General features: G+C 39.2%; 1 protein-coding gene and 1 pseudogene across 4 annotated transcripts in view; one reads left to right on the top strand and one right to left on the bottom strand.

The window, feature by feature from the left end:
• The window catches only part of Gigyf2 (GRB10 interacting GYF protein 2), a 125,061-nt gene that overhangs the window by 73,658 nt on the left and 23,667 nt on the right, over positions 1-27,736 (top strand). For 2 of the 4 annotated variants that reach the window (XM_034521651.2, XM_076914858.1), the window contains 11 exons: positions 6,603-6,782; positions 10,260-10,477; positions 10,570-10,732; positions 10,812-11,000; positions 14,202-14,398; positions 15,257-15,416; positions 19,975-20,141; positions 22,255-22,346; positions 23,516-23,623; positions 24,678-24,778; positions 26,809-26,909. In XM_034521651.2, coding sequence (XP_034377542.1) covers positions 6,603-6,782; positions 10,260-10,477; positions 10,570-10,732; positions 10,812-11,000; positions 14,202-14,398; positions 15,257-15,416; positions 19,975-20,141; positions 22,255-22,346; positions 23,516-23,623; positions 24,678-24,778; positions 26,809-26,909 — 1,676 coding nt within the window. The remainder of the gene's footprint in view (positions 1-6,602; positions 6,783-10,259; positions 10,478-10,569; positions 10,733-10,811; positions 11,001-14,201; positions 14,399-15,256; positions 15,417-19,974; positions 20,142-22,254; positions 22,347-23,515; positions 23,624-24,677; positions 24,779-26,808; positions 26,910-27,736) is intronic. The other 2 variants (XM_034521652.2, XM_034521653.2) reach the window with 2 other exon arrangements.
• Positions 18,616-18,699, bottom strand: LOC117722818 (U6 spliceosomal RNA; annotated as a pseudogene).

The following is a 27,736-nucleotide window of genomic DNA, read 5'->3' as shown; positions in this document are numbered from 1 at the left end:
ATTTTAACAGTTTTCTATGCCTTAATGACTTTGTAAGAATTATTCTGTAGGTAATAGAGTTTCCTGATAAAATGTCCCATTTGCTGTATTGAGCAAAAAAAATTTTAATTGGTTTCTTTTCTTTATTTTTTTTTTTAACCTTTTGAAGATCATAGACCCCATTAAGATTCTGTAATCCTTAGACTGCTTGTCCTGAACAACAAAACATCCTTGTTCACAGCCTGCTTCCAGTCTAGGAACTCTCAACCCTCAGCTCACCCTTGACTGTAGCTTGGGAATAGCTGCCTTACCTAGTCTCTCTTTCCAGGTTGGTGTGTTTAAGCCTCCTTGGTGACTGCCTTCCCCAGATATTCTAGGTGTGTACCAGCAGACATCAAGCATCAGGGCTTAGGGATGGGGGCATATTCCTGTTGCTTGAGATATTTTTTTCAGAGAAAATTCTGACCTTCTGTAGTCTTCCTCTCTATATACTGTTTTCAGCTGTTAGATTTAGATTCACTTTTACATCACCTTGTGTATAAAATACGTTTTAAAAAGAAGTTAACCAGAGTGCTTTTTTACTCAGTTGTCATAGTGCTGAAACATCACAGAGAGGAGTCTGAGTTTGAGTGCTGAGAAGGACCCATATGGGTGGCCCTCATTGTGGCCCTGGCCATCAGAGAACACTGCAGTTATTAGGCACGAAAAGAATATAAGATAGCGTCTTGTAAACTGCCTGTGAGTGACTTTGATGTGTGTCATCTACGTTTCATCAGGAATACACAAGTCTACCAGGCATAGTGGCTCATGCCTTCAATCCCAGCATTCTGAAGGCAAAGGCAGGTAATCTCTTGAGTTCCAAGATAGCTTGGGATACACAGAGAAACCCTCTCCCAAAAACCAAACAAAACAAACAGAAAAATAAAAGACACGTCTAGAATTATTTTAAAACTAGGTTATACAAGTGAACCTCTTTGATATTTCCACTGCTTACCCGAATTGATACAACCAGGTACCACTGTAATTAGATTAGAAAGGATTCCAAACTATTAGTGCAGTTCTTCATTTAGTGTCAGTTTTTTTAGTTTTAGTAGCAGTTGTAAATACAATCTTGATACTTGTTTGAAGCCATATTTTTCTTCTTAAATTAATTTCTAGAACAAAACTTTTCTATTAAAAAGTCCTAACCAGTTTTTTTCTTAATAATATTTAAAATGATTTCTCAGGAAGTATTGAAGTGAGCTTAGTTCTGCCTATGGATGCTGACAAGCTGCCCTCAGTCGTGCCGTCTGTAGTCCTTCTGGAGTTTGGCGGGCTTACATCCTAGATTTTCCTCTTCCGATTTCAGTCTTACTAGAATTTCTGGCTGCTTCCAGTGGGCTTAGTTGTGAGTAAGCCACTGAGAGTAATGTGGTAGAGATGTATTAGAAGGCTGCAGGCCCAGGCTCATGACTCAGCTATGTGATCTTGGGAAGCCACCCCACAGGTATCCCTTTCCACACAGGAACAATAGAGATGGTGAGGTTTAACTTAATCTCCTGTGGTTATTAAGACGATCAGGTGAAGTATATCAGTGCATTGTATCAACTGTAATGTATCAGCTCCTTTATTTCCATGTGTATCTCTGGTCTGTGGCCCAGAGGGCTGCTGTTGTGTTCTAGCTTGTCTTTGTAATCCTGTGTGTCTAATTACGTTTGTTTACGGAAGAGGCGTCATATTAACTTGTACCCAAGGTTTGAATAAGACAGTCAGATGACAAAGAAATACCATTTCTTTGGGAAAATATATGATAATAATCCCAAAAGCTAAATATTATGCATTCCTAAAGAAACATTTAATTGCTCACCCAAATTTGTGTATAAGAATGCTCGTAAATGTATAGTTCGTATTAGCAAAAAGCAAAACACAACCTAAACGTAAGCAGCTTAAGAGCAGTACATCACAGCTGCTCCGAGAGTGAGATCTTGTACATCTGTATAAGAGGACAAGCTGTTTTCAGAGGTAAACGCGTATTCGGTTTGTATGGTGATCAGGGCTATCGATAGAGCTCAGTGGATGACCGTGCTTGCTGTGCAAGCCTGCTGACCCAAGTGGGGTCCCCAGAATCCAGTGACAATGGAAGGAGAGAGTGACTTTACCAAGTTGTCCTTTGACCTCCACATATGGATTTTGTACCCCATTACCCAAATAAAGTTGTAGAGAAAATTCAAAAGGGCAGAGTTAAGAGATAAGGAGAATGTGTGGATTTGGAAGCCCTGATGGAAGGGCATATGTGAAGGTCTTTATATGTGAAGGCCTTTGAGAGCTGTTTTTGTTGTTGTTTTTTTAAAACTAAGGTGTTGATTTTATACAATTGCTGATGAAAACTCACTGAATTACAAATTTGTCATGTGTTTACCTAAGAATGTTGAACTTGAATTACAAGGTGTTTTTGTTTTTGTTTTGTTTTTTTTTTTTTTTTTTTTTTTTTTTTTTTTTGAAGAGGAGATCAGGAGAGAGTGAAGTCTGTTTATACATTCTTTATTCTTTTTCATCTTTTTTTCTCCTGAAAATGTCTGGGTCCTAAAGGTTGGATGTGGGATTGTAGGGACTGTTGTCATTCTGGGTTTCCTTGGTTTACTGATAATTCATAATTGAAACATTTCTATTGTTGTTCATATGAATGTTTGATATGTGAGAAAGTACATAGCAGGTTTTAGAAATAGTTTTGTAGTAATAGCCACCTAGTAGCTAAAATTTATTTGAACTCTTCCATGTACATTCAGGCTGCTTCATGTCGAACCCACTCTCAAATGAGAAATGTCGGGATAAAACTGATCTGCTGACATTACTAGTAGATGCATAATTACAGAGAAATATTTGCTTTCAGAAGTAAAAACTGGTGCTTTAAGCAGTTGAAATGTAGATTTCAGTGACAGTGTTCCCCTTGCTGTGTGGTTATGGCCTGTACCTAGCCATTTGCAAAGCAAAAGTAAGAGGGTTAGTTGAGGCCAACTGTGAATGAAGCCAGGGTCTGAGGGGGTGGGGGAAGGAAAGACACTAATCATGTGTGTGTGTGTGCGCATATGCTTGCTTGCTTGCTTGCTTGCTCCTTCTTTCTCATGTGGTCTCACATGCTCTCTATATTGTGTGCTCCCCACTTGCTCTCTTAATCCACTCTCTTCTCACTGTATAGTATAGCTTAGGTTGCCTTGAACTTTTTGGCAGACTTGTTTCAACCTTCAGTTTAAGATTATAGAATTATTAGTACTTTAGTGAATTTAATTTTTCTTTAATAAAGTAGATCTAATATTTTATTCTATTAGGAAAAGTTCTAATTGGTGTTTGAAGTGTTCTGCATTTTGCCATTATTGGTCTACTGCTTACTTTGGCATGCTCACTACTCAAAGGCTCCGTGTAGAAAAGCAGATGATAAAATGAGTGGCTCTGTTAGTTTAGCCATTGGCAATTAGCAGTGTTCTCAAAGCCCTATAGCAGTTGTGACTGGCCAGTTCATCCCTCATTGTTTTCATATTTGGATACATTAAAAGTTTTTTTTCTTTTGAAGTTTTTTTTTGTAAGGGTAGCTAGACTTTTCATGAAGCCATATAGCAAACAGTGCTTTGTAAAGAATATTGACCTCTCTTAATCTAAGCAGGAGAGCCTGGGCGCTCTTACAATGCAAGGAAAGAGTGTGTACATACTTGAATTTGTAACTTTGACTCAGTGTGCTGTAAATTTTTTGAGTTGAGTGAGCAGGAGATTAACATTTGAGTTCTGAACTGGGCAGTGGTGGCGCACACCTTTAATCGAAGCATTTGGGAGGCAGAGGCAGGCGGATTTCTGAGTTTGAGGCCAGCCTGGTCTACAGAGTGAGTTCCAGGACAGCCAAGGCTACACAGAGAAACCCTGTCTCGAAAAACCAAAAAAAAAAAAAAAAAAGAAAAAAAAAGAAAAAAGAAAAAGAAAAAAAATTGAGTTCTGCTATGCTTTTAATAATTTTATGTGGTTCTAGACAATTCCTGTAGATTATGTATTGAGCCTCAATGTTCTCAGATTGGAAGAGTAAGTCAGTCATATTTTGTATCTTTGTGTAATAAGATGACCCCAGAACTTAGGTGAATGACTTGTGAATTAAAGTCTTATGCCAGGCTGGTTTCAGACTCTTATGTGACCTCCTGATCCACCTTCTAAAAGCTGGGATGATAGACTGGTTTGTGCTACCATGCCCTGAATGAATGACGGATGTTTACTTCTCTGCTTCTGTAGGCAAGAAATAACTTCATTTATTGGCTACATGGCTAGGCTCTAGTGTCTTATGGAACAGCAGTAAAATTGTCTGCCTACTCTTTGGTCATTTTAAAGTTCCTTTGGGATTGGGATTTCAATCTTAAATTTGTGGAAATGAAGAGCCTCACGGCTTTGTAATGTGAGCTTCACCGTAGGTACCATGTGGTAGCTGGCTTCCTTCAGAGAATGACCCCTTGATGACAGAGGCCTTTTAAATTTTAGATTCATATCTAGGCATGGTGATACATAGCTTTAATCTCTATTCAAAAAGGCAGAGGCTGGCTAGCTTGGTCTGCATAGTGACTTCCAGACCACCCAGTATTACATAGTGAGACCCTGTCTTCAAAAACACAAACTAAAATAAAAACCAGAAACAACTTTAGATTCAGAATGTAACGGCTTATTAGTTCAGCTGTATTCTATTTTTTAGCAGTAAGTTCAGCTCACCTTTAACAGAAAAGTATTTCATGGCTATCAGCAGCTAGGGATTACTGGGGTGTGGGCTCCTGGAAGCGGTTGACCACAGCAAAAGGAGCGATTTTCCTAACAGATGATGTCTTTCTAAGAGTTTTTTAAAATTACATTGTAAGTCTGTCTGTCTGTCTCTGTCTTCCCCCCTACCCCCTGCCCCTCCCTTCATCCCCCCCCCGTGTGTGTGTGTGTGTGTGTGTGTCTGTCTGTCTGTCTATCTGTCTATGTATGTTTGTGTATGTGTGTTTGTAGTAGATTGCATGTGTGTGGAATTCAGATGACAACTTGTAGAAGTCAGTTAGTTCTCTGCTTTTCCACCATTTGAGTTTTTGGAGTCAAACTCTGGCTGTCAGGTTTGATCAGAAGTGCCTTTATCCACTGAGCTATCTAGCCACACTGATCCTAAGGAATTTTATTATTTAGTTAGAATAACACCTAACACTCTAAAAACTGGGTGGACAAACATCATGCTAAATCTTAGTATGTATAAAATGTAATATAAGATAACTAGAAACAAGGATTTCTTCATTAGATTCTTTTTTTTTCTTTAAAACTTTTATTATGGTTTAATTGAAATGATTTGTCACCAAGAGAATATGTAACTGTAACTGTTGCAGACTGAGAATATCAGTGTTCTTCATTATTAACTAATGTGAGATTTGCTAAGATGTTAGGAGTTATATGTTAGCACATACAGTATAAAATAATTTTTGCATAATTGAGAATTATCTTAATTTAAAGTGCCAGTTTAGTTTACTTTGCCTATAATTTTTCAATCAAACCAGTTATATAGCTCTTAAGACATTTTTAGACAATGTAGCTTTGAATTCTGTCTAAAATTCAATTTGTCATAGTCCTATATTGCTGAGTAAGTGCAACTTTACAATGCACAGCTTTTACTTTTGAATTTCCAATTTTTTAAAAAAAAACTAAACAGTTGATTGAAAAGTATATATACCATGATTTGGGAGAGTCATTCATGCTAGCTGGTTAAATAAGTTAAGGTAGTCATATAATTAAAAAAGTCATTTAAAAAAGGTATATACTGGGCTGGAGAGATGGCTCAGCAGTTAAGAGCACCGACTGCTCTTCCAAAGGTCCTGAGTTCAATTCCCAGCAACCACATGGTGGCTCACAACCATCTGTAATGGGGTCTGGTGCCCTCTTCTGGTATGTCTGAAGAGAGCAATGATAATGTACTCATACGCATAAATTAAAAAAATAAATCTTAAAAAAAAGATATACTGATAGGGGAAGATTGACAAGATGCACCATTGTCTGAAAATAGCAGTAGTTTAAAACAATATTCTGTAACATCTTTAGGGTATATGTGAGTAGCAGTTACATGTACATGATCAAGTGTATGCTTGGGCAGTTTTTGGAAGATTTTATAAGAAACTAATGATGGTTCTTAGTTTTGGGGACTAAGTATCTTAGACTTATGTAGAAGGAAGGCTAGTTGAATATTAATTATATGAATTTTGGGGTAAAGGGTTTATTTGTATTCCTGTTTTGCTTACATGTATGTATGTGCACCACATGCATGCCTGGTGCCCTCAGAGATCAGAAGAGGGTCTGGGAGCAGAACTAGGATTCTCTGTGAGAGCAGCAAGTGTTCTAACCTGTGAGCCATCTGTGTAGTTCTTCATTGTATGCCTTTTAAAATTGTTCATACTAATTTTGTTTAAAAAATAATTACCCAATCTTTGACCATTCAGCTATAAGAAATGTGTAATATTTGTATATATACAGTCTATTATTACTTTTTGAACACTGAAAGGAACAAATAGGGCATGAGTTTGATTTGAAGTATTGCGTGCTTTTCAAAATCTTCACTGGTAAGAGTTGTGTTAACTTACCATATTTTCTTATCTTGTTTATAGGGAGACCAAATTTTGAGGAAAGTGGACCAACATCTGTGGGGAGAAAGCATGAATTTATACGGTCAGAAAGTGAAAACTGGCGAATCTTTAGAGAGGAACAAAATGGAGAAGATGAAGATGGAGGTTGGCGATTAGCTGGATCAAGAAGGGATGGAGAGAGGTGGCGGCCTCACAGCCCTGGTAAGAGTTGTGTTGTATGAAGCACAAAGGAGCTGAAAGGAGAGCTTGCTAAAATGTTTAGGATTTACTGGAAAAGGAAAATAGTTTTTAAAAAATAAATCATTTATGCTGTTATAGCCCAGTCTTGTTACTACAAAAACATTTCAACAGAACAGTTCCCCAACACATCTACCCAGTTGATTGAAATCACTTTTCTATTTTCCTGGGGCAAATAGTACGGTGTAATAGGAAGCACCTGCAAACATGAGGGAAGATTTCATTCCGTTTGTCTACCTCTTAATCTTTTAATCTATCTGTAGCATTCTTTAAAACTTAATAGGGCATTAAAGAAATAAACTTATAAATGTATAATTACATGTGTTGTCTTTATGGATATTTTTCCTGAACAAGAAAGGATTATTCTATTTTTCCTGACTTAAAATGAGATTTTTTTTTATTTTTTTGAGGGAGGGTTTATTTGAAGAATAAACTTTAAACTCAGGTCAGAAATAATCACAAGTTTATTCTTTTGTCCTCTTGACCTTAGAAAAGAGAACAAGAATAGTAATGATTAGTAAATTTCTAAGTTGTTTTGGACTCATAATGTTTCAAACCATTCTTGGGCATTAGCTATGCCAATAATTGAAGACACTGATGCTTTGTGAAGCCCTTTTCTTCTGACCTGCTGCTTTCATCCTCATGATGTTCAGATGTCTGGAGCTTGAACTGTGGGGTCACACACAGAGAGAATGTGCGAGTGTCTGCCCTATGAAGCATAATAATAGTAGCTATATGTCAGAGAAGCTTACCTTGGTTGTGGGTGGTTATGAGTACTATATATCAATGTAAGTATTTTCCTTTTTTTAGAGTCAAGTTGTTAGCAAAACCTCTAACTTAGTTGACATACAGTAGCAAGCTTTTAGTTTGTTATCAAGTGGTATGTAGATAGAGGCATTATGAAATTAACTTTTAGATAAAAACCTGATGATTATATCAGTTCTTCAGAGTTACATCTTAGGCAGGTTTTTTTTTTTTTTTGTCATGAGTGGGCATTGTTTATATCATAGGATCTAGGCAGTTCTTCTTAGTCTGTATCCTAGGCAACTACATGTCATAATTCTCAAGGCATTAAGGCATTTTGTGCTGAGCTTGCCTGTAAGGAGAAGGGTTGTAGACTTATGTTCCCAACAAGCATTCTGTGAAGAATGGACAGAATCTGGGCTGAAGGAGAAGAGAAATTCCAGCTAGTTAAAAACAAACAAGGTGAATGTTTTGGAAGGTGACAAGTGCTTCTGGCCCCATGTGTGTGTGGTTGATTCTGTTAAAGGGGTTAGGTCAGTTTTTAGTGTTGTCTTCTGCTCTTGTACTCCCAACAGCTTAAAATTTCCCATGGTGTTTTCCTCATCTTTTCTAAATCTTTCTCCTTCATTTTTGTCTTTCATATTAGTTTTGCTGTCAGCTTCACAGTCCATTGTTGCTCCCACCCTTATCCCTGTAGTTTAAAAAGATGTTTTAGGGGATAAAGATAAAACAGATCTAGAAAAAAAAAAGCTGTACTGTTTTTCTTTCTTTTCTCCCTCTCCCCCTCTCTCCCCCTCTCTCTCCCTCTCTTCCCCTCTCTCCCCTCTCTCCCCCTCTCCCCCTCTCTCCCCCCTCTCCCCCGCTCCCCTTCTCTCCCTCTCTCTCCTTTCTCCCCCTCTTCCCCCCTCCCCCTCTCCCCCTTTCCCCTTCTCCCTCTCTCTCCCCCTCCCCCTCTCTTCCCCTCTCTCCCCCTCCCCTTCTCCTCCCCCTCTCCCCCTCTCCCTCTCTCCTTTTCCCTCTCCCTCTCCCTCTCTCTCTCTCTTTCTTTCTTTCTTTTTTTAAAGAATACATTTTGCATTTAAGCCTGACATGTTTTGTCTGATTACTTAAGTGTGATAGGTTAACTTCTACCTTTTAGGTTATAGAAATCTTTTATTAGAATTGGAATAAAATTTTTAAATTCAATATTTTAGACTGAATTATGCAATGAAAAATCCTTACTTTATTCTAGATGTAAAGCCCATAAAGCTGTGCTTAGCCTTGATGAGTTGTCTGCCTTACTTGCTACATTGAGTTTCCTGAGCAAAGTTACTAACTCTTGCTGAGACAACTTATGGGAGGTAGTTTTATTAAAGCAGGGCTCACAGCTGGATCTAGCTAGAGATAGGGCTCAGAGAACAGGGAATCCTCCACTCTGGGAGATGAACTTAGGAAACTCAGTAAGAGGGAAACAGGAGCTGAGTGCCTAGAAGGATAGATTCCTATCTGTGTTCATACTTAGACTGTTTAGAAATGATAGCTGTGGAATCCAACATTTGATCATGAAGACTCCTTTTGAGTAATGGTTCTAGGCTTACATTTAAACAACGTGTATGTAAAATTGTGGGTTCTCAGCAGGTAGTAAATATTTTATGTATCAGAGGCTCTTTTTTTGAACATAAGTTTTTGTCTGTATTTGGTGTCTTAATGTTTTGCACAATATTTTTTAGATTGATAGTTTTAGCAAATTTGACCTCAGTAATAAGAGCATTTTACTTTGGCCTCTTTTTTTTTTTTTTAAATCTTTTAACAGAGTGAGAGTCAAAACTAGAAAACTCATATAGGTTAAAAACCATTTTTCTTTTTATGACTCTTTTAGATGTGGGTTGGACAGATGTAGCAAGAACTCTTCTTTTCAGAAGAGCACTTCTGAAAAATGAGCAGGCAGTTGTTTTCTATTGGAAAGTAGATTCGGTAAATAGTATGCTGGGGTGGACTTAGGAATGCCCCTGGGGATGTCAGGAAGAAGCAAGAGCTGAGGAAGGTGGAAGGGGAGGAAACTTATCCTGTGGGAAAACAGCAGTGGATATACAATTGAACACCCTGCTTTGCCACTGGGACAGCTACTTTTGTTTTCAGAAGTTAAGAGATTTGCCATATAAAATCTCTTACGTCATACTCTATCCGTGATATACTCTGGTGAATTTTTTTTGTTGATCAGATTTATAAGTGAAAACTCAGCACTCATAATTAGGCACAGTAAGTTTGACATTATGAGTTAGTACAGGGAGCTGATACAGTTCATAGAGTGATGTTTTTGTGGGAAGAAAGGAACTGCTTTACTACTTCCCAAAGAGAAGGCATAAACTTCAATGTTGAAAGATAGCCAGGAAGTACACTTGGCTAGGGGTAGGCCACACAAGTAATTAATCGGTGCCCATAGATTGCCTAATTTTTCCAAGTATCCTTTCAGGGTGCTTTGTTCCAAATTTATCTTGTAAAGCTCAACTTTGTAAATGCCACAATACTGTGAAGGTAAATACTGTCGTCATTTAGTCACAGTGAGTGCTCTGAGCTTTCAGCTTAGCTCCCTGTTCTCTCTTCAGGAGATTGACCATTACAGCTGATAGCCATCTTCTTTATTTTTTTTCTATGATTTTCTTTTTCCAATACTGTCATAAACCTTTCCTAAGGATTTTGTCTTCCTCCTCAACTCAGATGGCCCTCGTTCTACAGGCTGGCGGGAACACATGGAACGCCGCCGGAGGTTTGAGTTTGATTTTCGAGATCGAGATGATGAGCGGGGTTACCGAAGGGTGCGCTCTGGCAGTGGGAGCATAGATGACGACAGGGATAGCTTACCGGAATGGTGTTTAGAGGATGCTGAAGAAGAAATGGGCACATTTGACTCATCTGGAGCATTCCTTTCTCTAAAAGTAAGAAATCTGTTTTAAATACCCTGATAGGCACTGACCTCACACCAAAGCCAAATATGCCAATAAACTTTGCTTTTATTTTCTTGCTACAGAAAGTGCAGAAAGAACCTATTCCTGAAGAGCAGGAAATGGACTTCAGGCCTGTGGAGGAGGGAGAGGAGCGCTCTGACTCTGATAGCAGCCATAACGAAGAGGCCAAAGAACCGGATAAGACAAACCGGAGAGAGGGGGAGAAAACAGACAGAGCAGGGTCTGGTGAGAGCCATTTTAGTCTTCCTGTACACCCTTAAACAAAAACTTTCCTGAATTCATTTATGATTACTTTGTGTTCCAGAAACTAGTGAGGAAGTACCCCAGACATCATTGTCATCTGCTACTCCAGGTACCACTTCAGATAATCAGCCTCAAGAAGCAGCACAGTTTGAGAGGAAAGATGAACCCAAAGCTGAACAAATGGAAAAGGCTGAAGATGAGAGTCGGTCAGAAAATAGTGTCCCAGCCAAGGTCCCCAGCAGAGGGGATGGTATGTGTTTGTGAGAGTGAACACTAAAGTGGGTTTTCCTGAGGCCAGTGGTCACTAATGTGACTGCTTTTACTTAACCTCATGGAACTGTTTCCAGGAGATGAATGACTGGATGGGTACCATTAGCAGTAAATGGAAGCAAATGTTGTTTTCCTCATATCTTTGGATCAAAATTCATGAGAACAGGGTTAAAACCTGCAAGAGTAGGGATAAGAGCTTTACTTCCTAAGGTGATGGAGCTGTCTCACCTGCACTTGCACATTTGCTTAGGATCATTGGATGCCTATAGCAGATAGTTGCCTTCCTTCTTCTAGTATTATATATTTAAGTTCACACCAAAATGCCACTGTCCCAAAGGAACAGAAGGACACCTGGGACAGTCTGAAAGCCCTTCATCACCTTTGCTAGATAGATAGCAAGTCTTTACAGATCTTCTCTAGTGTTAACTATATTTGTTTGAATGGCTCATACACCTTAAAAACACCATTGTTGTATATTCCTGTGATTATTCTTGAATATACTTAAAATTGCATTGTAACGCAGTGTTGAAGAAGTGTTGGACTCAGTCACTGTAAGAGTCTACCCTTGGTAACACAGCCTGCCAGACTTGGTGGGATCTCACAGGTGGCCCCTTTGCAGTTTCAGCGTGAGCCACTGTATCTCCCCCATGCTGGACTCACATACTGAAAATGTGGTAGGCCTTGATTTGTGTCCTATGTTTTGTGCTGTGTTTCTCTATATAGCTGAAACTTCAGTCCCTCCTAGTTAGGTTGTAAATAGGACTTTACTATTAGTAGACCCTTGGGATGTTTCAGGAGCTAGGTAGTCTTCAAAGAAAACCTTGGAATAGGAAGTGGAATTTGGAGGTATAGATACAGGTGAGTCCATTGAGAGAATGTTGTAATACCAGCAAACAATGAAAGTGGAGTGAGAAAACCAGTCTGATTTAAGTCATAGACTTAAATCAGGATAAGCAGCTGCTGCCGCTGCTGCTGCCTTGAATTTTTTTTAACATCTACCCTCCCCGCTCCCGTATGTGTTTACAAACGCATATGTACCTACAAATAGAAATTATAGGCAAGCTTCCAAAAATCACTCTTCATATTCTACCGTATAGGTTCCTGAAGTTGAGCTTAGACCGTTAGGTTTATTTAGCCAGCACCCCCAAAACACTAAGCCATCTTGCTGTCCCTCAGGCAACCTCTAAACCCTTATAAAAAATAGGTACTATTTGTGCTAAGCAGGTTGATAGAAAATATGGTTGGGACTTAGATTTGATAGCTTATGTATGGTATGACACATGTGTCCTGCTGAACTTCTGAGTAGACACAATGAGGCAGGCAATGCCCATGTAAAATGGAGTAGTGGCAGATGAGATTTTAGTTAGAAATTGTCAGACATTAGTTACATTGGGGTGGAAAAGAGGTGGAGATAGATAGTTTAAGTAGTTCAGAAGATTAGGTCCTCAGAACGAGTGGAAGTTGAAGAGTCCATCGGACAAGGAATGATTAAATTCAGTTTTGAACGTTGGCTATGGAACATGAAGAGAAGCGAGAGTTGACTAGAAAAAAAGTTGTGAGGGGACTCTGGCTGGATGGGAGTAGTCTAGGGCCAGGGAGATAATAAACCCAATGAGCTGTGTCTTTTGTGGTAGCACAGGCCTGTAACCCTAGCAATTGGGAAGTGGAGGCAGGAGGATTGAGAGTTAGAGGACACCATGGGTTAAGGAGTAAGACTGCCTCAAAAACAAAATGAAGAGCACAGTAACAAAGCCATACAATTGGTAGGGATGAGGAAAAGAAAGAGAACCTTGGGAAAGTTCTAGTTCAGGAGTGGATACCAGAGAATCCCCTTGAGAGCCCAGAGCAGAGCCTGTAAGAGTAGAGTGCAAGGAGGAGAGCATTCAGGCTGCTCTGGAGGTCGGCAGGGGGATGGCAAGGGGCAGTCATTGTACCTGGCAGTTTTGTGTCACTGTGTATCTTTGAGAGGTCCTGTCCATATGGTGGGCTGGCAGGTGGTGGTGACACAGGCAGCATGTATAGACTGAACTTTAGGAAAGCTATGCAGTGCTTGAAGAGGAGCAAACATTTGAAGTGGCTTGTTAAGATTGAACAGTTGAGGTTTTAAAGGAGAAACTGCAATTTGATTTAGTTACATGGTTTTCCACACTTACTTTAGGAGCCTACATACTGAGAGGTTAGAACTAGGAACCAAGTTGAGGGCAGAGCAATAGCTCAGTAGTTTAAGCACTGGTTGCTCTTCCAGAGAGGACCTGGATTCAATTCCCAGCACTCTCATGGCAGCTCACAACTGTCCATAATTCTAGTTCCAGGGGATTTAACACTCACACAGACATGAATGCAGGCAAAACACCAATGCACATAAAATTTAAAAAAAGAAAAATTAATTAAAAATATGTTTAAGCCAGGTCATGGTGGCTCACGCCTTTAAGCTCAGCACTGGAAGGCAGACACAGGTGGATCTCTGAGTTTGGGTCCAACCTGGTCTTCAGAGTTGCAAAAACAAAACCCACCAAACAAACCAAAAAAGGAATCAAGGTAGAAGCTATTTTTACAGTTTCTAGTCTTAAAAATACCCTGCACTGTTGAGACTCTTCAAATTAAAACATGTACTATATTAGCATTTGAAATAGATACTTAAGATTATCCAGTGTTTTCCATAAATGTTTTGATGAGACAACACATCTTTGACAAGCTTTCAGTATCTTAATGTTTTTTAATATTTAGAAGAATTATAAAGAATGAATTAGCTCTTCCTATTGCCTGCCTTCTTCCCCTTCTCTCCCCAGCCCCCTTCCCCCCTTCTCTCCACATGCTCATGGCCAGTCTCTATTCCACCCCTCCCTCCCTCTTTCCCTCTCCCCCCCCCACCCCCTCCCTCAACTCTCCTTCCCATGCCCTAAACAAACTCTGTACTTAAAAAAAAAAAAAAGACTTAGACTGCTGCTACTAACTGTTGGGTAGATGATGTGGTGACTTAGGTAGACAGACTCTTTAGGAACTTAGAAGCTTTTCTATCCTTCTAGGGAGAAAGACTACATTTCTCCATAGAAAGTAGCTTCTGGATTAATATCTTTGTCGGGCCTCCACAGCAGACTGCGCAATTTAATAATTTAGAGTTAACCTTGAGAAGTCTCCAGATTTCTAAGAACTTTGATTACTCTACATTCTTTCCCTTTAGAAACGGTGCCTCCCTCCCAGCACCCCTCCACACAGCTTCCTCCAGACACAGCCTCTCCTCACCTCATCCTGCCACCTCCTGTTCCTACTCCTAGTTCTGCCTCACGGCCAGTTGAGACAGCAGCTGTTGAAGCTCCTGGTATGAGCAGTGTTTCCACAGAGCCAGATGATGAAGAGGGCCTCAAACACTTGGAACAGGTAGAATCATGTTACTCTTACAGCTCCTGTCAAGCCCTTACATGAATAACCCAGTACAGAAATTTTATGCACTAGATTTTAAGTACTGGAAAAATTGTTTGGTTATTAATGTTTGTGTGAGTAATTGTCTTTCAGATCATTTCATGCTTTTAAGTTTCTGCTATGTAGTAGTCATTATGTCAGGTTATTTTTTGCTCTTCTGAGATTGCCCTCAGCTGTTTTCCTTTCTTTTCTTTTTGGATATTAATGGAATGCTAAAAATGGTGAACACAAGCAGCTGTGGATGATCCCTGTGTCTTCTGTGCTTTTTACTTGAAGTACACGAGGGAAGATGGTTAAAAGCTTCAGGATGTTAACATTCTTACTCATGTCTGTATTTCCCTAAAATTGTGTGTAACTTCACATGTAAATGATGGGTTGGTTCTCTAAAGAAGAATTTCTCTTTCCTTGGGGTGACATGGTTAGAGCTGGGAAACATAAAAGGGAAGGTTAGTAATGTGTCAGTGACACTTGTGGAATAACGTATTTGCAACTGTGTTAATAGTCTTTGTTCTATTAACACCTCTGCGCAAACTTCGGGTTTGTGAAAGCTGTCTAGAATGGGCCAACATCATATTTTAAAACCCTTATTTGAAGCCTGGGCTTGATCTGTACCAGTTTGTATTTCAATATAGTTGGTTTACTTTGGGTCTTTGATTCTTAATTTTTTTCTCCCATAAAAAGGGATCAGGTTGTTAACAGTTGTGTTTCTTTCATAAATCAAGTAGTCAAAAAATGGTGATCATTATTATTATTAGCCTTCTAATAGTCATTCCAGGAGTATTTGTTTCCTGTTATCCTTTTATCTTCTGTTACTAGCAAGCAGAGAAGATGGTGGCTTATCTCCAAGACAGTGCACTAGATGACGAAAGATTGACATCCAAACTGCAAGAGCACCGCGCTAAAGGGGTGTCAGTCCCACTGATGCATGAAGCAATGCAGAAGTGGTATTACAAAGACCCTCAGGGGGAGATCCAAGGTCAGTGGCCTGTTTGTACATGAAATACTGAGGTATCGCTGTTCCTTCCAGAGCCTCCTAAGAAGGGTTTGTTTAGTGTCAGTCTGCATAATGGAAAACAAAGTCAACGGACTTGCTCTATAAGTACAAAGAAGAAAACATAGGAAAAGAAACACAGGTAGAAAGTGATGGCTAAAATGGCATGAGGTCAGCAGAGTGCTTTGTGCACTCCCTGAGCTCTACCCATCCCAGCTAGGTAAGAGCTGGCACATCACTCACCATCTCTGTGCTTCAACATCCAGACCAACAAAAGATACTGGCAGCAAGTGTTAAGAGAGCCTGGCAGGATTTGCTGAAGTGAGCTTGCTATAAACAACAAAGAATTACTGAAATGACTAAGAAAAGACTATAGCATTACAGATGCATCCTTTAAAAGATTTGAATAAACTAGATTAGAGGAGAGAACATTGTGAAGCATTTGTGTCAATTTATATTAGTGTCAGTTTTAGCACAACACTTAGTGGATATATCTTGTGAGGACACCAGCATGTTAGCATCTCCCACTTCCTGTTCACTTACTGCCTTGCTCTACTTTGCAGGAGTTACCGCACCACTGCCTGGTCTTAGAGACGTTCATTATTGATATCCGAGTGCAATGTTAATTCAAGTCTTTGCATTTTATCAGCACTGTTGCCATTTTATAGCAACGTGCATTTTCTTTCCACACTTCGCTGTTAATCTGTAGTAAATAGGGTTAGGGTTAGGTAAACACCAATCTGTTAACTTTTGTATTTTACCATTTTAGGAATGTTATATAAATAAACTCACACAGCATAAAGTGTTTGGTGGGGGTGGCTCTGTCCACTTGGTATAGTATCTGAGATTCATCCAGGTGGCTTCACGTGTCATTACTTTCTTTCCTTGCACTGAGTCGCACCGATGTTGGTGTATTGTAGCATGTTTAACCATTTATCTGATGAAGGATAGTTGAGTGCTTCAAGTTTTTTGGGTGCTACAAATAAAACTGCTGTAAACATTTATGGACAGTATGTGAAAGTATGTCATTCAGTATAAAGCCCAGGAGCACAAGGTCAAGGAGCACAAGCCCAGGAGCATTAGGTCAAGTGGCAGTTGCATCTTTAGTTTTTAAACTGTTTTCCAGAGTGTCTGAACCATTCTGTATGCCCTCTGACGATGTGCAGGTTATTACTTCTCTGTATCTTTACCAGAATTTGATGATGATAGGTTTTGTGTTTCTTTCTTTCTTTTTTTTTTTTTTAAATCATTCTAACAAGTGTATAATGAATGATTCAATGGTTCAAGATCTCCATGTGTAGCTCAGACCCATTTTAAACTTGTGAGCAGTCAGTCTCTTGTCTCTCAGCCTCCTGAATGCTAGCACTATTGATATATGTGTCTTTTAGTCTCCTGATTTGTCATCTCTGAGGCTTACTTGCCTATGTCTGCTAACCTAGGCCTAGTCCTGGAAGCTGTAGCCTCTGTACAAATCTAATCTAGGCCTAGAATGTTCTCAGTCTCTAAAACTACTGAATAAGTCCATCTCTCTGTAGTTCTTTCTGAGCTCTAGTTAGCAGACTCAACTCAGCTGATCTGGCTCAAACTCCTCTCCACTCTAACAGATTCAATTTAGCTTCTCTCACTTTCTTACTGAATTGCTCCGCTTGGCCTCAAACCTTGGCAATCTGTGCTAATCTTCTGGCTGGCTCCTTTTCACTCTCTGGCTTGTTCTCTCTAACCTGTCTCTGTAAAACTCCCAGTAAAAGTGCCTCTTTCTCCCTCCTCTTTTTTCCTTTCTGCACTGCTCTTGAATAGCCTCTTCTTCCTTTCTCTTCTCATGAGAGTTGGGCATATCCTATTCTGTCAAATCACTTTGTCTGCCACTCAGACACATACCACTTTCAAACATGGGTGTTTCTTTCTACAAACTATTTTTACCTTCATTGTTTGGGTTTAAAGGTGTGTATACTAAGGTATATTCCAGCCAAAGGGATTAAAAGTGGAATCTAAGAGATGACCCACACCACAACTAGAAACAGTTTTTTAGTAAATAACACAGTCTTGGGGTTCATAGTGTGATCAAATATCTTGCAACAGACATGCTCTACCATACCTGCTTCTATATTATATGGAAACTCTTTGTGTTTCTATAGCTGCTGTGCTGTTTTATGTTCTTGCCAAAGATACACAGGATTCTAATTTGATTACATTCTTGCTTGCTTTTGTTCTTTATTTTGTAGTTATTGGGATATCCCATTGTATTTTGGCAGGTTTTTTTTGGGGGGGGGGATTTAACCCATGGTGACCTCCAAATCTTAATTCTCCTGATTTAGCCTTAAGGGTGGTAGGATTTTGGATGTCTTCTCCCAAACCTGGATTGTTGTGGTATCTGTAGTTCTGATTTCTGTGTTGAGCATCTTTACCTGTGTTTATGTCTAGTGGAGTTTTCCCTTTCTCAGCCTCCATTCCCCTTTTTGAGATGATGTCTTATATTACTTAACGCTGATTTCACACTTCTGAGCTGAAGGCCCCTGTTCCAGTCTGCTGAAGTAGCTAGAAACAATAAAGCCAACAGACAAAATTATTATGTTTGTGTGTATCTGGTGGTAGATCCTTTTCTTGTTTTTAAAGATTACTATTCATTATCACTATGTATTTGCATGTTGTGTGAAGCCATGTTGTGTGAAGGACAATTCTATGGAGTTGGTTCTGTATTTCCACCTTTTCTTGAGTTCCAAGGTGGAACGCAGGTCACTAGGTTTAAGTGCTCATACTTAGTGAGCTGTCTTGCTTGCCTAAGATCTTTGTCTTCTTACATGTTTACATTTTTTTTCATAATTTTTAAGTGTTAGTTGGGGGGATATATGTACATGTATATCAGGTATTTGTAAGTTGCCATATGATACTAGAACCCAAACCTGCATCTTTTGCCAGAGCAATAAGTGTTTAACTCTGAACTATGTGTGTGTGTGTGTGTGTGTGTGTGTGTGTGTGTGTGTGTGGTGATGGGTGGTGATGGGTGGACACACACACATGGTGTGGAAGTCAGAGGGCAACTTGCAAGTGTTGATTCTCTCCACTGTGTAGTTCCCAGAGATCTTCCTCAAGTTGTCAGGCCTAGTGGTAAGCATTTTTACTGACTCCTCCTCGTCTTTCATCTTTTTTACTTCTTGGTGTTTTTAGTTTAATTCATTGGCATATATGATATTTAAAATGCTTCACAAATTTGGGTGTTATCTTTGCATAGGGACCATGCTCTTCTTCTTTGTATTGTTTCAGGGTTTTTTTTTTTTTTTTTTTTTTTTTTAGTATATATGCTGCCAAAGTAAGAGTCCCCATCCTTAGTATAAAAGGGTGTTGTTAAATATTTCTGTACCAACTGAAATAATAATCATATGTCATATATAATATACATAAAAAATGTTGGTAAATTTTCCCCCACTAAGTACTGAGGCATGCACCATATAGTCAACTTACTGATGAATTTTCCTAAGTTGAAAATTGTGTGTGTGCATACATGTGCCTGTGTGCATATGTGTGTGTCAGCACACACACACATATTCTTTGGTGATGTGGTATTTGATTTTAGTTAAAAATTTGGAGGGGATCAGTAGTGGTGGTGCATACCTTTAATCCCAGCACTTGGGAGGCAGAGGGCAGACGCTGGTAGATCTCTGTGAATTTGAGACCAGCCTGGTCTGTAAAATGAGTCCAGTACAGCCAGGGCTATTACATAGAGAAACCCTGTCTAAAAACACCAAAAGAAAAGAGAAAAAAAAACAAAAATGGGATTACTGGATAAATGACTCAACAATTAAAAGTGCTGCTCTTCCAGAGGACCCAGGCTGGCTCCCAGCGTCCACATAGTGAGTCAGAATCATCTATAGCTCAGGTTCTGGGACTCACACACCACCTCTGGCCTCTGTGGCAGCAGGCACACAGGTGCTACAGAGCCATTTGTATAGGCAAAACACCCATTCACGTCTAAAAACATTTTTTAGTGCCTTTTCTATATGTTTTGTTAAAGTACTCGACTAAAGAATGCTATTTTTTCTCAAGGCCAGATTTAATCTAGTTGGGTATATGCATTGTAGTTTGCCTTAGTTCAGTTGGTTATTGCTTTTTAAAAATCACTAGTCTCCAGCAGAACAACAAAAATTGGACTGTGTTTGTAGCCCTGAGCATTTGTGGTGATCAGATCCAGCACGTGCTCCACAGCTCTTCGGTGTATTTTACCCTCCTGACGGCAGAGGGTGAGACAGTTGTGCTGCATACAGTTATTAAAGCATTGGTGACAATGAGACATGTCAGACTGGAGCTTGCTCAGGGATGAGACTCAGCAGCAGGGTACTTGCTGAGAATGAGCAATGTCCGGCTTCAGTTCTCAGCTCTGTACATCGTACATTTCAAAACTTAATTCTTTTTGTATCTAATAAAAAAAAAATCCTATTTGTCAGTCTTTGAGGTAGGCTGGTATTCTATAAAAATTTGAATGAACATGAGACTCAGGGAATATGTTTATTTTTGAACCTGACAACATTCTCACTCCCCCTGTGTTTAGGTCCCTTTAACAATCAGGAGATGGCTGAATGGTTTCAGGCGGGCTATTTTACTATGTCTTTGCTGGTGAAGAGAGCATGTGATGAAAGCTTCCAGCCCCTTGGTGATATCATGAAAATGTGGGGAAGGGTTCCTTTCTCTCCAGGCCCAGCTCCCCCTCCTCATATGGTGAGTATCTTCCCAACTGGCCTGGGATTCACAGTAGATACAGGAGTACTTGTTTCTCTTTGAAGGACAACCGGGGTTGCAGTGAAGAAGGGAAGAATGGTAGTTTCTCTTTCTCTTTTCTTTCTTTGATACAAGGTTTTGCAGTTTTACTGCTGGCCTGGAACTTGCTCTGCAGACCAGGTTGACCTCAAATTTGTGGTGGTTCTCTCACTCCTACTGAGTTGCTTGGATTATAGGCATGAACTACCATAGTTTCCTAGAAGGAAACTGAAATGATAATGGATGGTTTTGAATGGGTGAATTGTATCCTGAACAATAGTGACCCCTTTAAAACTTACTGTGTGTTTATCTATGCATACTGTATAAAATCTATTGGAAGTTTTCTAACCAGTAAAGAATGAGACCAATATTTTATCCTGACCTAACCTGTAGGTCCTTCATGGTCTGACTCTTTGCCTTTCAAATCTCATGTCAAAGCTTTTATCTGCTATGTTTCAACATGGTTGGCCTCTTGAAAATTCCTTATTATTTTTACTTAGAACATGCATTTTTCCTCTCACCTCTATTTCCTTCTTATTTTCTGGCTCATAAAATTTCTTAAATTTGAGGTTTATCCAAATGTAAGTGCCACTACTGTATTAGGATATTTTGAAGTCCTAAACCTTTAGCTGGGAAATATTTTCTCTTGAGGCCAACCTTCAGTTGAGTTGCTAGTGGACGTTGCCAGGTGTGTATCTGTCTAGCCTTCTGTGTCTTTACTAAATTGGAGCAAGTAGTAGTTGTCCATTGATAAAGTTGATCATATTTAATGTACTATGAATGCTGGATCTTTGCAGTAGCCTATTGTTGACTCACACACTATACTGAGGCTAACAGTCATATTTTTCACAGTAATTTTTTGATAAGTGATTGTGAATGTGATACATCCTCTGTCATTAAAGGATGATGCTCTCTGGCTTGCTGGCCATTATGCTTTCTCTTCCATGATTCATACATTATTTTTGAGAATTGTTTATTTTCAATCCCAAGAACAATTACAGTGTGTCACTACTCATAGATTCAATTTATCTGACAAATTTGAGCCTTGTTTCCTGTCTTAAAGTTGATATGTGACTTTGATGTATTAGGAGCTGAAAGCTGCTCACGTGGCTCTTGGTATGCTCTCACCCCTTGTCTTCTCCAGTCACAGTCTGCACCTCTTCAGTTGAGGCTGTACTTAAACCTCAGTCTGTACCCTTCAAGGGGAAACGTTTGGGTAGCTCAGCTTCCTTGTTAGCTGCTACCTCCTTCCTCAAAGCACTGATCAGAGAACTGACTTTATGAACAATACTCTTAAAACTCAGGTGTTTATGTGAAGTGTTGACTAGACCTTACTCCTGATATCTCTGAATTTAGGATTCTTCTTTCCCTAACCCATTGTATGTCAGATGCCTTATTCCAGGCTATAATCAGTAAGTAAGAAAGATTCAAATTCTTACATGGTTTGCCCAGGGTTAGTCTATTATCATAGGTTTTTATTTTTATTATTATAAACCTTTTATTTTTTGTCTCTATTTTAACTTTACAAAACTAAAATTTCAGCTATCTTACTTGAATTATTTTGAAATACGAAGAACATATAATTAGCCTGTGTTTCTACCTTCCAATGTGTTACTAGTATTTGAAATACCTAATTTAAGGGAGGAGTTCTCATCCCATCAGCTGTTAGGTCATTTTACTCCTTCTCAGACTGTTCTGTTTCTGTGATTTCTATGTGATCTTTAAAACAAGCCACCAAGATTTAGAGTGCTGGGTAATTTCTCAGTTACAGTAACAGCTCTGTAGATCACTGTTCAGCTTTCAGTTTGAAGTTAGTAGTGGAGGACAGTGCTGAGTAAGGACCCTTTGTGACTTATGTTGGTAACATCACCTTATTCCACTAGGTGGCATTGTTTAGTTTTTAAAGATGACGGGGATTTAGTTAAGGGTTTGAAAGGCACAAGTTTGGAGTAGGAAGCAAAGGTCTTGGGTGTGTTGTGTACTCACATGCATATGTGTAGGTGTGTACTCGTTGCCACTTAGGCTCATTGCTGTTTATTTCATCGTGTCTCTTCCTGTACCTCTTTTCTCTCAGGGAGAATTGGACCAGGAACGCCTGAGCAGACAGCAGGAGCTCACTGCCTTATACCAGTTACAGCATCTCCAGTACCAGCAGTTCTTAATCCAGTAAGAGCAGTGATGCAGTAGGATGCACTGCAGCACCAAAGGAGCCTGACCTAGAATCTGCTCCAAGTCTCACCTGTTAGAGTGAGAGCTCAAGGCTTCTGTGATACTCGAGTAGCCGACTAGTGACATGTGTGCCACTGTCCATCTCATTGCAGCTCACCTTTTTAAATGCTAGGTTGTAGAGAATGACATCTAATTAGGTTTTCAGGGTCTTTAATTGCTGAAGTAAGAGCCCAACAATCATTTTAAGGACTAAATACTTTGGGAGGGGTACAGATTAAAACACAGAGGAGAAGGTGGGAAGAAGTTAAAGAGTTTGTTAGGAATGGTGTAGAACAATGACCAACTCACTAAGGTCATTATATTACTTTGATTTGTTTATTTTTTTGTGTTGAGGTGGGATTTAGCTATATAGCCCTGACTACCTTAAAACTCATGTTCTGCATCCTTAGTCTCCTGATCACTAAGCTTGGGGAAAAGAAGTAACCTTTGTGCTGGTAGATGGATTGGCATTATCTAGTGTTGGTAGCTTGCTGCCTGTTTTAAGCAAAACATTATTGGATCATATGACTTCCCTGTTTATGGATTGTCTGAGACTACTGTTAAATTACAAGGGAAGAACTGAGCAGTTGCATCTGTAAGCCTGAAGACATTTACTGTTTGGAACTTTCAGACCCAGCAGGAAATATTACCCAAAAATTTCCATGCTGAAACAGAAAATTTGAGAAAATTTTGTAAAAGTGGTTTTAATTTTGCAGAGTTCTTCATTTGGAAATAGGTGTTGAAATTTGCTTATTGTCATTTACAATCTGGGAAATCTTGTGTTTGCCAGTTTTTTGACATTCTGTGATATGCAGTATGCATATATCACACATATCATTTGTTTTATATATATGCACACACACATGTATATGGAGATATATATATATATATATATATATATATATATATATATATATATATATATATCTCCTTCAGGATCTGTCCTTCAGGATCTATGATGCAGATCAAAAATGTTTGTGACTTTATAGTATTTGAAAATATATTTGATTGTTATTTCTGCGTGTGGTGGTTGGGGGAGGAGATGAGTTGGGTTTTGTTTTTCATTTTTTCAATCATGTGGGTAGATAGGTTATACTTTTTTTTTTTTTTTTTTTAAACTTTTGAAGACAACAGTATGCACAGGTGTTGGCTCAACAGCAGAAACCAGCGTTGACATCTCAGCAACAGCAACAGCTGGCTCTCCTTCTGCAGCAGTTCCAGGCTCTGAAGATGAGGTTGGTAGTTATTCCATTATGTCACATTCTGTGTGCACACATGTGCGTGTGTGGGGGTAATTTTACTTTTACCCATGATACCTGATAAAAAAAATAGATAAGGCACACAGAGTGGTAGTTCACTGAGATTCCCAAACCATTAAGGCAAGTCTTTGGGCAAAGCAGTTTTGGAGACATTCTTTAATCTGCTAATTCAGATCGTCATCCTGAAGCTGTATCCGCAGTTACTGTTCCAAAGCTGTACTGTGTCTTAATCAAAGTGCTTCACATTTCTCATGTGGGTCTTAGCCTGGCCTATCAGGCAAGCAGGTTAATTATCAGCTCCCTCCCTCCTTCCCTTCCTTTCTTACTCCCTCCTTCCCGCCTCCCCTCCTTCCCTCCCTCCCTTTATTTATTTATTTATTTATTGGTTTTTTGAGACAGGGTTTCCATTTGTTTTGTTTTGTTTTATTTTATTTTATTTTATTTTTGAGGCAGGGTCTCTCTAAGTAGCCCTGACAATTCTGGAACTCTTTCTGTAGATCAGATTAGACTCAAACTCAAGAGATCTACCTGCCTCTGCTTCTCATGCCTGGCTTGGTCTCTATTTTAAAGATAAGCAAACTGGATCCTTGATGTACTGAAGGCTTGATTAACCTGATACATGGAAGACCTCAGACATAGAAGTGAAATGCAATTCTTGGGTGTCATTGTTGTTTTAAGATAGCAATGTACACCAGACTAACCTTGAACTCAGAGATCTTCCTGTCTTCCAAAAGCCGGGATTGCACCACCACACCCAGCTTTCATCAGTTTCAAACAGAGCCTAATACTAGCAAAGTAGAAGCAGGTAGATCTCTATGAATTTGAGTCCAGCCTGGTCTATTCAGTGAGTTCCAGGTCACCAGGGCTACATAGTAGGACCCCATCTCAAAAAAACAGCACAAGGCAAGAGCAGCAAAGCATTGGTGTTCTTAGCCAGATAACCCAGGAACCTGCCCATAGTCTAGGAGTCCCTCTGTATCTTATTTTCCAAGTGACAGGAACACATTGACTTTTTATTTCCCTTTTGCAGAATGTCTGATCAGAACATCATTCCCTCAGTAACTAGGTCTGTGTCAGTGCCAGATACTGGCTCTATCTGGGAGCTTCAGCCAACAGCCTCACAGCCTGCAGGTAAAAAGTTAATTTGCTTATGTTGCAACTGAATGGATTTAGAATGTAATAATCATTTATAGTTTACATTTTTTAAAATGTCCTAGACATATTGATACATTATTATTGAATTTTCTTAAGAAGTTACATCTTTAATACATCCAAAAAAGGCTTTGTAGGAAGTATTTAGCATATAAATTGTTTGACTTGGGTTTCTATTCTTGTTGGGTTCTATTCTATTCATGTAGAATTTTTGTTTTTGATGTTTTCTGCGGGTGAGGATGGAAATAAAACCGAAGTACTGATAATTTTCTCTGTTGGAGTTAAAGATGAACAATACCAACCTTGCAGGTGTTGCCAAATTTTAGGGTGAGAAACACCCACTTTGAATGAATACCTTCACTTGTTCTGTTTTATTTATTTGTATCAAATTAGAAAACTTAAGATTGGGTTTTTAAAAATCTTGGTAGTTGGTGGAACAATTCGTTGTTACTTCATAATATCTACAAAAGTGAAAAGCTTGAATAACCAATAGTGCTTATAAGAGAGAGCAGTTGCCTGTTAAATTCTTAGGACCTGTAACTTGGACAGTTTTTGTTTGTTCATTTGATTGTTTTTTAGAGTTGGTGACATAGTTCTAGAATTGACCCTACAGAGTATGACAGTAGAGAACCTAGTGTCCTTCTGAAACCTTCCCAAAGAAGAGATTAAAGCAAAACTTTCATACTGTGTATATGTTATTTGTTTGTTTGTTTATTCATGTGTGGTTGTTTATTGTGTGTTTGTTGGTATGTGGGCATAGGTGATATGGTACGTTCATGGAGGTCAAGACAGTTTGTGGGAGTTGATTCTCCACTACCTTGTGAGTCCTAGGGGTCACACACATGTCATGAGGCTTGATGGCAAGGGCCTTTTGCCCACCGAGTCATTGTGCCAGCCCACATCGTTCTTTTTTTAGTATTCATTTATACTTAGGATGCTAAAATAGTGTTCAGTGTTTTGAGGGCTCTAAGTATTTCAAACAGTTTATATGTATATACTCCATTGGTTTATGTACACAGTATTTAATTCGCATAAATAGATTCCAGTAGGTATGCAGAGAAAGAGAGTCATATTTGGGACTGTAAGTTTAGTGGTAGAATACTTATCTAGCATTTGCAAGACTGTTAAATCTCTAGTATGACAAAAAAGGAAAGTAGAGAATTAGTGTCAACAAATTTAACTAACAATAAGAAAGTGGACTCAGAAGCCTTTATTATTGTGGGTTGTTTGTTTGTTTTGTTTTGTTTTGTTTTTTTCCTTTGAGAGGTTTCATGTAGCCTTGATCTAATGTGTAGTCAAGGTTGGCCTTGAACTCAAGGTCCTCCTTTGAGCTCTACTTTCAGTGCTGGGATTACAGAAACTTATCATCATAATTGGCTTGGAACCCCTTGTGTTTACATCTACATATGGCCCTGTGCTGTCTTTTAGGTTTGGCAGGTCAAAGATAATTTTTAAGACCTCTGCAGTCTCTTTCGGAAGAGATGTAACTTAGAACCATAAGATAACAATTGAGTAACATTTAATAATGAATTTATAGTGTGAAGCCACCTGGTTCTCTCTTTGTGTGGCTACTAGAAATCCTCGGTGGCACTTGAATTGTTGTATTGTCACATTTTTATCATGTTCATTTTGGATGGAGTCGTATCAGGTACCTGTATGGAGTGGTACAAGGAGTGGATGAAATTAGTTCCTTAGTAAATGTCTCATACTACATTTTCTTCATGGTGTATTAACAAGTATTGATGAAAACCTGCCAGCTTAGTTTCTTTTAAACCAAACTGTTGGGCACACGGTGGCACATACTTTTAATCTCAGCATTTGGAAGGCTGAGGCAGGAAGAACTCACATTCTAGGCTATTTCGGATTATGTAGCAAGACAGCCCCATATCCTCCTCCCAGAGATAAATAGTTGTGTATGATGGAGCATATTCAGGTTCAGGGAGCAGCTCTTTTCATTGTGCCTGTGGTTATGTGACTGTTACACTCTTGGACCTGTCTTTGTCTTGCAGTTTGGGAAGGTGGTAGTGTATGGGATCTTCCACTGGATACCACAACACCAGGTCCTTCCCTGGAGCAGCTTCAGCAGCTAGAGAAGGCCAAAGCTGCAAAGGTCTGAAACTTATTCTTTTCTGCTGTGTGCCTGCCTTCTAGCTACAGGATGCAAGCCTTCATTTATTTCATTTCTTTTCTTTCCTCTAGCTACCTGTTCTTTCTTTTTAGTTTACCTCTGCTTAGCTGGGATAAGTACATTTGTATTGTGTGTGTGTGTGTGTGTGTGTGTGTGTGTGTGTGTGTGTGTGTGTGTGTCCTTTCCCACAAAAACCTAAAGACCTCAATTAAAACTGGTTAGTATTGAGATACTTGGTGATGATGGTCATATGTATATTTTACTTACATTATTTATGGGATGATTATTTGTCACAAATACTCTTAGAAAATATCTGCTGTGTTTATTAGATTCTTAATCTGTCACCTCGATTCCAACATTGACTCTTGATAGTCATTTTCTAGTGTCTTCAGGTGTTAAACTCAAATATTCAACATGATCATTAGATTCTGGAGATGCTAACAGGCAAGTTTGGTTTAGAACTTTGCAGAGGAGAGTGACTATACCAGTGCATGGTGTGAGTCTAATGATTTCCTGATTCTCACACCCCAGTAGAGTCACACATGATACATCTTACATCCCAAGTGAGTACTTCTCTCTTCATAGAACCTGCAGTGTGGAAAGGTCCATGGTGAAAGCTGTCTCCATAAATAAATAAGAGACTGTAGTTCTTTACAGTTTTTGAGTTTAGAACCACTAATTCCTCAGCTCTTTGAACTGAGGACATGTGAGTAAGAATTCTTATAAGGTCTTTCAGGTAGTCCTGTCGTGGGTAGGGGATGTCCATACGGAGCAAATGCACTTACAGTGTGCTGAGAAGTATATGAGCT

Source organism: Arvicanthis niloticus, chromosome 17 (assembly GCF_011762505.2).
Source record: "Arvicanthis niloticus isolate mArvNil1 chromosome 17, mArvNil1.pat.X, whole genome shotgun sequence".
In the NCBI taxonomy this organism is placed as follows: domain Eukaryota; kingdom Metazoa; phylum Chordata; class Mammalia; order Rodentia; family Muridae; genus Arvicanthis; species Arvicanthis niloticus.
This window is presented reverse-complemented; position numbering and strand designations above follow the sequence as displayed.